Source organism: Vanacampus margaritifer, chromosome 18 (genome assembly GCF_051991255.1).
Source record: "Vanacampus margaritifer isolate UIUO_Vmar chromosome 18, RoL_Vmar_1.0, whole genome shotgun sequence".
Taxonomy (NCBI): Eukaryota; Metazoa; Chordata; class Actinopteri; order Syngnathiformes; family Syngnathidae; genus Vanacampus; species Vanacampus margaritifer.
Window position 1 is genome coordinate 13,354,088 of NC_135449.1, and position 13,611 is coordinate 13,367,698.

The 13,611-nt window shown below is 37.1% G+C and overlaps 1 protein-coding gene across 5 annotated transcripts in view; it reads left to right on the forward strand.

Moving 5' to 3' along the window:
* The window catches only part of rbfox3a (RNA binding fox-1 homolog 3a), a 245,591-nt gene that overhangs the window by 202,830 nt on the left and 29,150 nt on the right, over positions 1-13,611 (forward strand). For 3 of the 5 annotated variants that reach the window (XM_077550723.1, XM_077550719.1, XM_077550722.1), the window contains exons 9-12: positions 726-779; positions 9,529-9,661; positions 10,422-10,464; positions 10,628-10,692. In XM_077550723.1, the coding sequence (XP_077406849.1) occupies positions 726-779; positions 9,529-9,661; positions 10,422-10,464; positions 10,628-10,692 (295 nt within the window). The remainder of the gene's footprint in view (positions 1-725; positions 780-9,528; positions 9,662-10,421; positions 10,465-10,627; positions 10,693-13,611) is intronic. The other 2 variants (XM_077550720.1, XM_077550724.1) reach the window with 1 other exon arrangement.

A 13,611-nucleotide genomic window follows, 5' to 3' on the forward strand; every position in this document is an offset into this window, starting at 1 on the left:
TTTTAATATTAGTAACTTGGATGCAATTGTGGACCTCTGGTTTTATATTATTATTCTCTATGAAATCTCTAAGAGGAGCAAAATAAAAATAAATTTCGACTTTATTTATGTTTAATGTACTTAATAATAATAACTTATTCGCTCCTAAAAACATATAATTATGTTCTATTTTAAATATTACCATCCCAAAGACATATTTATACAGTTTCCATGTTGTTGTTGCTTTAATGCTAGGGCATACAGAAGGCTTTGATGCAGCCTCTGAACTGAAAAGAATGCTTGAAGCAATGGTAGTTATTACAAAAACGACCAGCAGGTGGCAGAAGAGTATAAGAGAGCAACCAGGGCCATGTTGCAAAGAGTTATTTTCCCCTGTGTTTTGAACAGGTTTGTGAATATTAATGATGAAACTTAGCTATATTCTAATGCTAATCGAATACTTTTTTTTCCTGATGAAAGAATAGACTTTAATCTTTCTTTTGCTAGGTTCTATGTTTTTATAGCAATAGAACACAATATTCTGTGAGCAAAATTAGTCAAAATTCAGTGAATTAAACAGGGTTGCTTCAGTGAAAACGGCTGGGAGTGAATGAGTTAATAATACCCATCCAAGAGATGTGGATCCTATGAAGGATGGGAAGAAAAAGCAAAACTTCACATGAAAACATGAGTCAAGAGTTGAACAAATATTCACTGTGTTTGTGTATGTGTGTTTTTTTTGGCAGGTTGGAAGCTAAATCCAGTAGTTGGAGCCGTGTATGGTCCTGAATTTTATGCAGGTAAGAGAAATTAACTTTATTTAAGAGCATTAAAAAAATAATAATAATTTATATATACTGTATGTACTTTGATCTGTATCTGTGTTGCATGAAGGCCATGTCTGACTATATGCACTGGACTTGGACTGACTGTATAATGCAGTTGAGTGATTTCCATAGAGGTGCATGTGTGGCTGTACCGACTTATTTGTGTAAGTGCAGTTTGAAATAGCGGCTTGGTTTCATGCGCTGAGACTGTTCGCTCGTCATAACTGTACTCCTTTTTGCTCATTAGTCTGAAATCTGTTCATTTCTAGACAGGTTTACAGCACCCCTCTAAATAACTGTTCTGACAGAGAGAGGCCATCCATCTTTTTTATTTCTCCCCCACTCCCTCCCTTCTGCCTACTTTTCTGCCCCTGTCCCAGTAGTGTTCATCTATCCCTTAATCCGCCAACCCAAACAAGCAACAGAGCATGAAGAGATGACCTCCTCCCAATACAAACAGGGTAATCTTTCATTTAGTCACCTAATTCCACACAAATGACAAGCACATCGTGGAACAATCTGTTGTTCAAGTATAAGGGTAACAAATACAATTAAAAAAAAAAAGACTTGTCAGGCGGCATAGGGTCAGGGATTTGAATACAGTAGATGTTTAAAAAAATAAAAAATAAATCTTCTGGATCCAACCAAACTTTAATTTATTTGAATCTGGTTTGATTTTCCTGGTCCTTCCATTTTCAATATTGCTAATCATGTGCAGTAAAAAAAAATTCTACCATTCCCTTGGTTAGACAGGGATTTCATTGCACTAACGATTTTTTTTTTATGACATCAACAATGCATGATTTCCTATAATGAGGACATCCCCGGAAGAATTCCCTTCATATAAGATCCATGTTGGTGCATTAAAACTGTAAACAGGAAGTCCCAATTAGTATAAGATTTTTTTTTTCTGTATTAAGTCCAGTCCGGGAGCTATTTGAAGCCCACTGCACATTTTATTGTGGCCCGCCACCAATATTATTATTATTTATTATTTATTTATTTTAGTTAATTATTTTTATTTGTTTTTTATTTTTTATTGATTTAATTTTATTTATTTCATATCGGTATTTGCAATGGGGGCAATACCATTATTTTCTGTCCATTAAACAATCAGAAACTAGAACAAGGAAAAAAATTAAATTGCCATTATTTTCATGCAATTTTAAGGGGAAAATGCCATATTGGGATATGTAGATCTTTCTTTAAGATTACAGGGTTCCCTCGTTTTCCTCTGGGGTTAGGTTAAAAATATATATATCCGCAAAGTAGTTAGCTTTATGATTTACATTTATTATAAATGTTTTAAGGCTCTAAAACCCCTCACCACAAAGTTTATACACTTTTCTCATCGAGGCATTTACATGTTCTCACATTTCTCTTGTTTAAACATTCTCAATGTTCAAACCTTCATAATTTTTATCAAATAGGTAGATTACTGTTAAAAAATGCATGCAAAATTGCACTTTTTATTTATTTATTTATTTATGGATATGTTTGTTTCTAAACTATCATTTAGACATCAACTTGAGTCATGGAACAGATTTTGTTTGACATTGGAGGTTAGACTGTATATAAAGTGGCTAATGTGAGAATGTTATGTGGCTCTTGACTTGGCTCTCGTTGCATTTTATGGAGATGAGACTTGACTTTTCCAGCTCTGGTAAAATAGCAGTGGCCTTGAAGTAGGGGCAGTGGCTGGCTCAGGGGGGTGTTAAAACTGAAACGATCTCTAAATTGAGTGTTCTATGGATTCATGTGTCCGACTCATACACATATCCAGTCTGGCTTGCTAATTTATATGATGCTAATGTGCCGAGTGGTCTTAAATGCACCACTAAAGTTTGCCAAGCCTAAATGACACCATATGCTTCCTTCCCTCCCAGGGCAAGAGCAAAATGAATAGACAGAATTTTAGGAGGGAAGACGACATATCAGAAAAGGAGAAACCCAGTCATGCCTTTGTCTGTCTGCCCTCTTCAATTTCCTTTTTTATACCCCCTCCTTCTACTCATCAATCAAACCCACCAAGCCTTTTATGCTGATATTATCAGCCAATATGAGTTAACTGCAGATGGATTTGTATCTATATTTACAACTGCCAATAAATGACAATTAAAAAGGGAAGAGAGGCGGGAGATAAATCCTTCAACCATGTTATGAGCTTAGTCAATATACCTATTCCAAAATTTCTCTGGGCTTATCACAGTTATCAGCTGACTTCAGCAGTATAGGCCATGATGAATGGCATCTACTGTATATAGACAAAAGTTAAATACATTTCAGTTGAAATACAGTACTTAATAATCGTTAATCTTCTTTCTTACAGTAAAATTAGCACTCATTATCCATCATATCTGTCAGTCAGGATGCCATTGCCTCATGCCACTTAATATTGGTATACAGCAGGTATACCTAATAAAAATATATAATTAGGGATGTACAATACCTCTTTTTTCAGACCAATACCAGTATATGAGTACTCAACTATTGAGAAGTTATCAATACTGATACCAAGTACCGATACCACTAGTACTTTTGGTACATAAAGTTTCTCTTAGGAAACAAAAACAGAAAATTTTGAAGAAAATTAATGCCAATGTTCTATCCTTCTCATTTCTAATTCCTGATGTTAAAACGTACACAAAATACTGTGATTGTACCAAAATAAGGCCAGGTATTGACCCGATTCCCCCAATACCTAGTTTTGGTACTCGCCCATCCCTAGTCTTGAGGCATTTCTCTTAATGAATCAGGCTTATTCCAACTGTTTGCCGTTTGCTGTTCCGCCACAACTGCATCCTGGGGCATAAAGCAAGGTCTACCTGAATTATTTTGCTGTGGAAGAACCTGACCGCACTGAACAGAACTTTGACCTGAGGCTATTTGGACTGAAAGACAAAAAATTTAAGAATACTTTTCTGAGACAAACTTGAGAATCATGTAGAAAATAATGTTAGAACAGTAAGTTGTTCACAGATGGGACCGCTAATACAATTTCTGTAATAGCGAAGTGTCTCCGTATTTTTGTCCATTAATAATTATCCCAAAGTTTTCCAAAACCTTATAAGTATAGTCTGTGTCCTTTAGAAGTTCATATGATGACAATGACTACGTTTACATGCAGGCAATATTTAGGTTATGGTCAGAATTTGGGTTTCTGGAACAATCGGAATAACAAGTTTACATGCGCAAGTTGACAGAGTAACCCCCGTATACATGGCGTTTGGAATAACCCGATGTAAGGGGGTGAAGGATGTTAGAAGACTATCTTTGTCTTCCGCGTGTTCGTTGGTGTTCGGGTAGAGAGAATGTTGATTTTCTGAATACAGACTGGAGATCGGTGAACAGGTCCTTCGAAGGATTTATTTTACAGAATGTTCCGGACACAAGCAAGTTTACAGACAAATGGCTGCAGTCCTCTCGCATGTGTGTCGTTACAGCGGACTCACAGCATTCTTATATACTATCTTGAAAAACCCTCAGAAAACAGCCCCCAGCCCTGAGTTCAATATACATGACGACAGCCGGAAGTAGATAAGACTTTTTACACTTTTACAGCATATCATCCAATACACATTGACTTCAACCCCAGACACTGGCCCATTGATGTGGAAACATCCCAGACCTCATTCAATACACTCACCAAGCTCTACTGAGGAAATTAAAACAGTTATGACTAAACTAAAACAGTTATAACTAAATCTGGGCAAAAGACCCTCAACAAGGAGAAACACCATCTTGGCAGAAGTAGACGTCATTTCCACTTCTAACTTTAAACGGTCAATAAAATACATTATATTCATGTCACTTAATACGCTAAGTAAAGTAGTCAGTTTCCTACTCGCTCCAGAAGTGCGGTTCTTGTCACGCCAGAAGCACGGACTTACTTCGTTTAGATCAAGCGGAACTATGTGTGTATCATCTAATGTTCCTTCACAGACGTGTATTGTTGAACACTGCAGGCTAGAGATAAACATTGTTTAAGCATTACGAGTGATGTCTTGTCTGTCTCACATGAATAGTTAGCGTGTCACAAACTGTAGCATTTTCGCCATATAGGCACAATATAACGTGAAACCGCCGCAGAGAAATCAATGTATTTATGTGAGGCCCATGTAGGACGGCGCCGCGCGTACAAGTCGTTACTACAAAGACCAAGACTCCTTGCGAGTGCAAATAAGTGAAGAAGAGGAAAAGGAGCCGAAGAAGAGGTTGTGAGCATGCGCACAACGAAAAGCAATGACCCGTTGATTCGAGGTATTCCGATATTCTTTATATGAACCAGTATTCCGTTTTAAAAGGCTTATTGCCTGCATGTAAAAGTAGTCAATGACAAAACAGAGATGATCACCATCATCCATCCATTTTCTTGGCCGCTTTTCCTCACAAGGGTCGCGGGGGTGCTGGAGCCTATCCCAGCTGGCATCGGGCAGTAGGCGGGGTACACCCTGAACTGGTTGCCAGCCAATCGCAGGGCACACAGAGACAAACAACCATACTCACATTCACACCTAGGGACAATTTGGAGTGTTCAATTAACCTGCCATGCATGTTTTTTTGGAATGTGGGAGGAAACCGGAGTACCCGGTGAAAACCCACGCAAGCACGGGGAGAACATGCAAACTCCACCCAGGAAGGCCGAAGCCCGGACTCGATCTCACGTCCTCTGCACTGGGAGGCGGACGTGCTAACCAGTCAGCCACCGTGCTGCCTGATCGCCATCACTTTTTGATGAATCAAGTCCAACCCGGACTGCTAAATTAACCATTTAACGAAGAATTCTTCTCATTTCAATGTAAATCTAAACATGAATGTAATACTTTGTTGACAATGTGAGCTTTGTGAAAACGTCATCTTAAATAGCTGGCCATCGTTACAAGTTACATGGAAGCATCCTTTCACCGTTGGAGGCCAGTTTTACATTTACAAATTCAGTATGTCTTCATTCGCATATGAAACATTAAATATACTGATGGCTAAAGATTGATGCTATTAGTTTATTGTTGCATGACTTAATTTCATAAAAGTGCATTGAAAACCTTTCAGGTTGCTGTTGTTTAAATGAAGCCTGCTTTCCATTTGCCTAATTAAAATTGTGCATAAAAGTTTGCACTTTGAAACATGTTCAACAGTGTACGGCACCCGAGGAGTGAAAGGATTATGAGTCACGACATACTGCTGCAAGCATTTAATTCACATTCAAGTTTGCGAAAGCAGTGTTAAAAGAAAATTCAGACAGCCAGGGTGTTTGAACCAGTTTTGCATTTAAAAAAAAATGAAAATTAGACTTAAAGATCATCCACGTAGAAGTAAAAGTACGTGAGATCAGGACGTTTTCGGGAATAATTATGACTGCATTTCATCTAGTTTGGGGCGGGATGTAAAGCAGGATGTAAGGACGATTAATCACCCTTTATCAGGCGGGTTTTCCCAGCACCCATCAGCTGAATCGGCCTCCATAAATCCTAGCCAGCTGACAGTGCACTCCATCTCCATTGCTAGGCTTGGCTACAGGTTTATTGTGCGCAAATCCCATTCAGAAGAATGACAGATGACCTCCACATGCACGCAGACACACATTCTCACATTGTACTGAATGTATCGCTTCAGCATACACATATAATCCAAAACATCCAGGGAGCCAGGACGTGTTACATTTTATCAATAAATGATTTCTAAAAAGGTGTGTGTTTGGGGCAATGTAAAGGAATGTGCGCCTCTCGTGAGTTGATTTTAAAAGGCAGCAAATCAGCGCCTGTGAAAAATACCTAAACCTAGTTTGGCCTGCCCCTGAGCAGAATTTAACCATGCCTCGTGCCAGATTTGGGCTAAATATAGAGCTCATAATCTTAGGTTTAGGAGTGGAAATTGGCATGCATGTGAGTGTGTTTGGGAAGCAATATACTGTACACTAACTACATAGGCAGAAGGGAAATAAAGGAAATTTCAAGCTGACTGATTGACCGTTTTAGATTTTAGTTTAATTGGTGTTAGTTTATGACAGTTGCTTGGCAGTAATGCTCTCCTTAACACAACAAATCAATTCAAATGCAAAATGAATAAAATAACAAAGAAAGCCTCTTAAGGCTTTAAACACAGGCTGGAAATTTTGCAAGTTGAACTTGATGGCTTTTTTGTTGTATCTTCTTTGCCTTGGCCCAGCCAACCGTCACTTTTACAGTGTTACCTTTATAATAATTTAATTTGAAGTGATGTCATGTGGTTTGGTGAATTCATTCACTGAAAGGAGAAATGTTTGGTGCATGACGTTCTGTTTCCAGCTTTGTTTTGTTTTCAGTGAAAATGAATGTGTTAATTTTGAGTTAATTTAAAGTTCCTTTAACTCCATTAATTTTTTTAACATGCGATTAATGACTGCCCCTTACTTGGAAAGCCTGTACTGGAGTAATTCCAGTTGCAACACGGCAGACATGTCCATGTAATAAATTTTATGATAATGCATATATTTGTGGAAAATGGGGTCAAGATGAATTTTACAATTTTAAAAATGCACAGAATTCCACAAGTTACTTCATGTTAAAGATTAGATAGCTCTTAATATGAAAAGAAAAATGCACTGAGCTGTCACCAAGATCTTACAAATGCAATTATGCCATCTAGTGGCAGAAAAATGACCTTAATACAAATCAATATCACACTCGTTTTTTCACAGTACAGTATTTTTTTTTTTAAATTTTAACTCAATTTCATGAATGATTATGAAAATACAGTATCAATGACTAAAAGATGCAGCCATATTTCTATTAGGTTGACATTTTTAAGATATGAAAACTTGAAAACTTTTATTGTACATTTACAACAGATACAAAATTTGTGATTAATCGTAAGTCAACTACTGGAGTCATGTGATTAATTACGTTTAAAAACAATTTAATCGCCTGACAATAATCCCCTAGTTTTCACAAAATTTGGTCGAGGATCTTACAGATCCCAGTCCAATGGGTGTGATGTTACAGACAGACAGTCAGAAGCTTTCTGCAATGCAGTTCGGTTTGGTTAAATTCAGGACAGTAAACAAATATATGAATATCAATACAACTGATCCGTATCGTACCGCAAATTGCAAGCGGATGGTACCTGAAGGTTAGAGCTTGACGTTTGTCATCTTAAAACTATTTGATCTTATTCTGAACTACAAATCATCCTTTATGCTTTTGACTGAATGGTCTGCTGACTCCCTTTTTGTCTCACAAGACATGAGAAACTAAAAGTGCTAGATCTTCACAGTATTGCTCACAAATGCACTTAAGCTGCCACTTCTGTAGACATTTTGAAAAAACAGTACCACATTGCGTAATAGTTCGATTTCATGGCTCTCTACCAAACAATTAGAATAAAGAATCCGCTTGAATATATATGAAAGCAGTTAATTAATTAATAAGTTAACATACATTGCTCCCACAATGAAAAGCAACCCCGATTTACATTTCAAAAAGGCAATCTCTTGTTATTTTCGAACAAAAATTCAGTCAATTAATTTGGCACACTGTCATAAAACCAATAAAAACACAGAGCCAACTTCAGAATATACATTACAAGATACATTTTACTGTATTTTTATAGTCTCAAAATACACCAATTGTTGTTCTCAATTCATATGTATATGCTTGTTTTCCGCATTTTTTATTTTATGGGCCTGTTGGATGACATGCAAGAGCCCTGCAATGATTCATGGGTTGTTACAGCGCCACTGTAGCATGCGCAAGCCATAGCTCATCGTCATATTCTGGCACATGCACATACACACAAAGTAGAATTAATATAAGGACGTCCACTATTAAGAGAGCGGGGTAAAGAAGGTGGAGGGAGGAAATTGATCTTTATCGCCAACAGAGTGTTTGCTGGCTGCGTGACATATTAATGCTCTCGTTAGAATAGGCCCAGGCAGAAACAGCAGATTGTTGTGGTTCTCCATCACTCTACTGAGAGAGTAAGAGACAGATGGTTGAAGGGGGGAGAGAGAGAGAGAGAGAAAGAGCATTTTGTAGGCTATAAGAGCACAGTGCATAGTGAAGCAGCTTACATTGTTTTAGTTAGTATGCAACAGCAGGCTTGTTTTTAACTAGAGCCATCACAAAATATGATCACATCCATAAATACGTTGCAAAAGGTATGTAGTATGACTAACATCTTGACTGGCAAACAGTTGATAGTGTGACCATTTTGAGCAGAGGTGGAAGATCTAAGTCCAGAAAGTAAAACCCCTGCCACAGTTTGCCTTTATCTCCTTGTGCTAGCTAGCTAGCTCCCTAGAAGGTAACCAAGCTAGGGAGCTCTCTAGGTAGCACCCGTGCTAGCACTTGTGCTAGCTAGCTATCTCCCTAGCTAGCACCTGGGGCTAAAGCCAAACTGTAGCAGTGTTTTTACTTTCTAGACCTGCATTGCCACCTCTGCCAATGAGTGTTGAGTGTGAATATGGATGGATGGATGGTCCTGAAAGGAAGTTTTATGACCATATGAGACAAACTCTCTTAAGCATGGCAGCAGTAGCATCATGCTCATTGGCTCTTTTGCTGCCAATGGAAAAAAAAAAAACACAATGCGGATGGTTGTTGAAAAAGGAGTAGCACCTCTGAATTCCCATCGTGATTTTGTGGATTAATTGCAGTTTGTATTTTCACCCTGGTTGAACGCTGTTTATTAAAATACATTTGTGCCACAATTTATAAAATTGTTTTTGTCTGTGCTTTTGTCTAAGTCACAGGATTTCCATATCCCACCACAGGAGCAGCAGTTGCCTATAGAGGGGCCCATTTGAGAGGGAGGGGTCGCGCTGTGTATAACACGTTCCGTGCCGCACCACCCCCTCCGCCCATACCAGCCTACGGAGCGTGAGTGACATGCATACGTTCACTTAATTCAAACGTGCAAACAAACACATGCACGCACACACATTTACACTGCACACATGCAGTAATGGGAGAATGGTGAGTGGAAAACAAAAAGGCCACTTTCTAATAGAGCGGAAAATTGCTCTTTGATTCCAGAATGGCCAAATTTGTCTCTCTTTTTTCTAATGTGTCACTCTTTATTCAGCTGTGAATGAACTGCTATGACCTGCCCGGCACACTCCAACAGGCCCACCTCAGTCAGAGCAAGAGCTAGTGGCGGTGTGCACGTTTGTGTGTGTGTGTGTGTGTGTATATATATATATATATATATATATATATATATATATATATACATACTGTATATATATCTATAAAATTTTCCAACTCGATATCAGCACTATACATAAGTATAGTTAGTCCATGTCCATGTACACTTGCAGAAAAAGACGTGAGCCCACTTGGACTAAGTTGGAGACATTTAAAAGTGACTTTATGGAAAATTCTTAATTTCATAACCCCCTTTTTAACATCATGATTATCAGCGTTGCAAAGTAATTACCTTATCAAGTCTGGCCAATTCAGCCAACCTCGACAGCTCTTCAAGGTGTCGTAAAGTGAGTTTTTATGCCTTTCGAAAAAGAATTAAGAGTGATTTGATACTGCACTCCTAAAATAGAAAACCAAGTACTGTACAATATATTTTCTTTAAAATCGTATTTAAAATTAAAAGCTTTATGTTTTTTTGTTTGTTTTTTGTTAGCAGTGTGGTCTACCAGGATGGATTTTATGGGGCAGAAATATATGTAAGTATATCTGTAATCTTTGTTTTTGCTTTTGTTTGTAATAATCGTAAATGAAGATGTCTAAAAAATATCTGACATATTGAATCAAATGATTGAAATTACTACTTGTTTTATCGTATCCATACATGTGTCACGCTTTAATAAAACGGTCTCTTTCTTTCAGGGTGGATATGCATCTTACAGATATGCCCAGCCAACTGCTACTGCTGCAGCTGCATATAGTGACAGGTATGTCATTCTCCGTTTTTCGTTTATGGTCCTGTAGAATTATGCATTTTTAGTGGTTCACATTGAATTAGTAGTATTCAAAAACTCTTATATACACCATTTATAATAATCAATACACAATCAAAATCTAATGACATGTAATGAGATTAGATATTCTGTTTTCTTCATTAGTGTTTTTTTTTTATGCTTAATTCTAACTGTTGATCAGTAAGACCCAATAAAACCCAATTTGACCAAAGCTTATTGCAAAACAAAGGAATTACTATTTTAAAGGAACATATTTTTACTAGTCACAAGCAAGCTACTTAGAAAATAAAGTTAGCTCATCTCTAAGTCTACATTAAATGTAGCTTCACGACATTAAAACTACCCACTAGAGAAAAGTAGCAATGTAAACTACAATAGATTTACAAAAGTAGCGAAACTGCATTTGTCAAGCCAGAAATATGTTGCTAGCTAGTGCTATGCTAGCTGTTGATGTTTGTTGACTGACTTGTGATCACAAGCTTAGCTGGTGCTTATTGTGTTAATTGTGTTGGAAGTCTTGGATAATGACACAATGTATATGAATGTTCATTGAGGACTTAATAAGTAGCATAAATTTGTTATTAAAAATGAAATTGTCAGGTAGTCCTCAATTTACGAACACAATGGATTCTGAGGCTGTTGCTAAATTGAATTGTTCGTAAGTCGAGACACATTAAATGTATTTTTAAAATTCAAGTTTAAAACAATTCTAAATTTTAAAATATTAAATAGATTAGATCAAATTGTATTAGATACATAATATTGCTTTTTTGTTGCTAACCAATGTTATTTAGTATTAATGAAGACTATTTGTTGATCATCTTGATGGGACATAATAATTCCTCTTGCGTTATCTTTTGGAGTCAGGGTGCAGGTTGTGAGGGGATTAATCATATAGGAATATAAAACAGAGTTTTACACTCACCAAATAGCTTTGAGATATGTGAAAACTTGAGTTATACCAACAGATAGTTGTTTTTGTGTATGCGCGCAGGTGTGTGCACCTGTGTCTGTGTGTGTGTGTGTCAAGTATGCTCTGTGAACTATCCTCGAGAGATAGCGCATGTCAGGGCAGATAAGAAATGTTTGCAGTAGGAGGCTGTAGACCTCTGATAATGTAAGGTACAATAGAGGTGAGAAGTGAGTGGCGGTCTCCAAAGATTTATAGTACAAAGAAAGTGAAGGAGAAATATACTGCAGGTGAGAGGGCGCATCTCCCCCCACTGGACTAATTTGCTTTCCTTTCATTTTCTCCACTTACATGTTTCCTCTTTGTCATTCCCAGATTGTTTATTCTCCATGACGCTTGTGTATCGCCCCTCTCTTTTCTCTTATATTCTATTTTCACGGGCTCTTGATTTACAGGAAAGTCTAAGCACTGAGGTGGAATTGAGAGGAGATGGGTCAGAGGGTGGGAGGCAGTTTTATTTATTGTCGGATAAAAGGGCTCTTAAATAGACTAGATGGGATGGGCTGGGAGACTTTCTTTGTACTTTTCCGCTCCAGATTGTGCGCAAACCAAAGTTTTATACTTTATATTTAAGGCTGACCCTCAAATTATTTTTATCCCGTTCCAATAAATAAATAAAATGTAAACAAGCATGCTCACACACTTTAAGCAAGATATTAATTTAGCATTATCACTAGGGCTGTCAAAATTTGTGTGTTAATTTTGAGTTAATTTTTCATTTATTTAGTTATTTTTTTTAAATAATAATAATTTTGATTGATTTATTTATTTTATTTTTTATGTGCGATTAATAACTGCCCCTTACTTGGAAAGCCTGTACTGGGGGGATTCCAGTCGCAACGCAGCAGACATGCCCACATCAAAATTTAACACTAATAGATTTAATAATAGAATGCATATATTTGTGGGGTCATGTTGTATTTTACTATTTTAAAATGTGCAGAAATTAACAAGTTACTTCATGTTAACAATTAGATAGCTCTTAATATGAAAATAAAAATGCACTGAGCTGTCACCAATGTCTTACAAATGCAGTGATGCCATCTAGTGGCAGATAAATGACGTCAACACAAATCAATATCCCATTTTAACTTTTACTCAATTTTATAAATTATTTTGAAATTACTGTATGAATGACCAAAAGATGCAGCCATATTTTTTAGTTTTACATTGTTTTCCACTTTTATGTTAACAAAGAGTATAAAAACTCGTTAACTATTGAAGATATGCGATTAATTACGATAAAAAATGTAATCGCCTGACACACCTAATTATTAGCACTCACAAAAGATGTGCAAAAACCTGCTAAGAGTAGAACGCAAGCAGTTTTGTCTTCCATGATTAATGCTTTGTTTTGACCCTGGCTGGGCATACTCACCTACCACCCCCGAAAGACTCTTTCAACTTCTCATCTGAGCCATCTCAGCTCTTGCTCAAGGGCACCTCAACAGAAGCCAGCTATTTAGTTGCCATTCATAACTTACAACAACTTGCAGATGAGCTGCTGAAGAGGATGTTTTCTTTGATTTATGAGCAGATTTATTGACGTTGCATATTTGGCGACGTTCACCCTATTTCATCAGCCGGGGCGAAACATTGATTTTATGTGTGAGTTATGACTGACATGAAAGACTGTTCACAAATTGTTTAAAGCATTTTCAAAGGGGGTTTCAAAAACTCATTTCAATTCCTTATTGATTAAAACAACCATTATTTGCAAACACTCTCCCTGCTTCCTCCCCATTGCGCTTTCTTTTTGTCTGTAGGTGTCTCACTTATATACCGAGTTTAACAAAACCTAGTTTACCCACGCAACCTCTTATCTTTGTCCTCCAGACATATTTTTTGCTTCTTTTTAAATTTAGCAAACAAACAAGAGGGAAAAAGAGGCAAAGAGGAATCCAAATAAAGCAGTCTAGTAG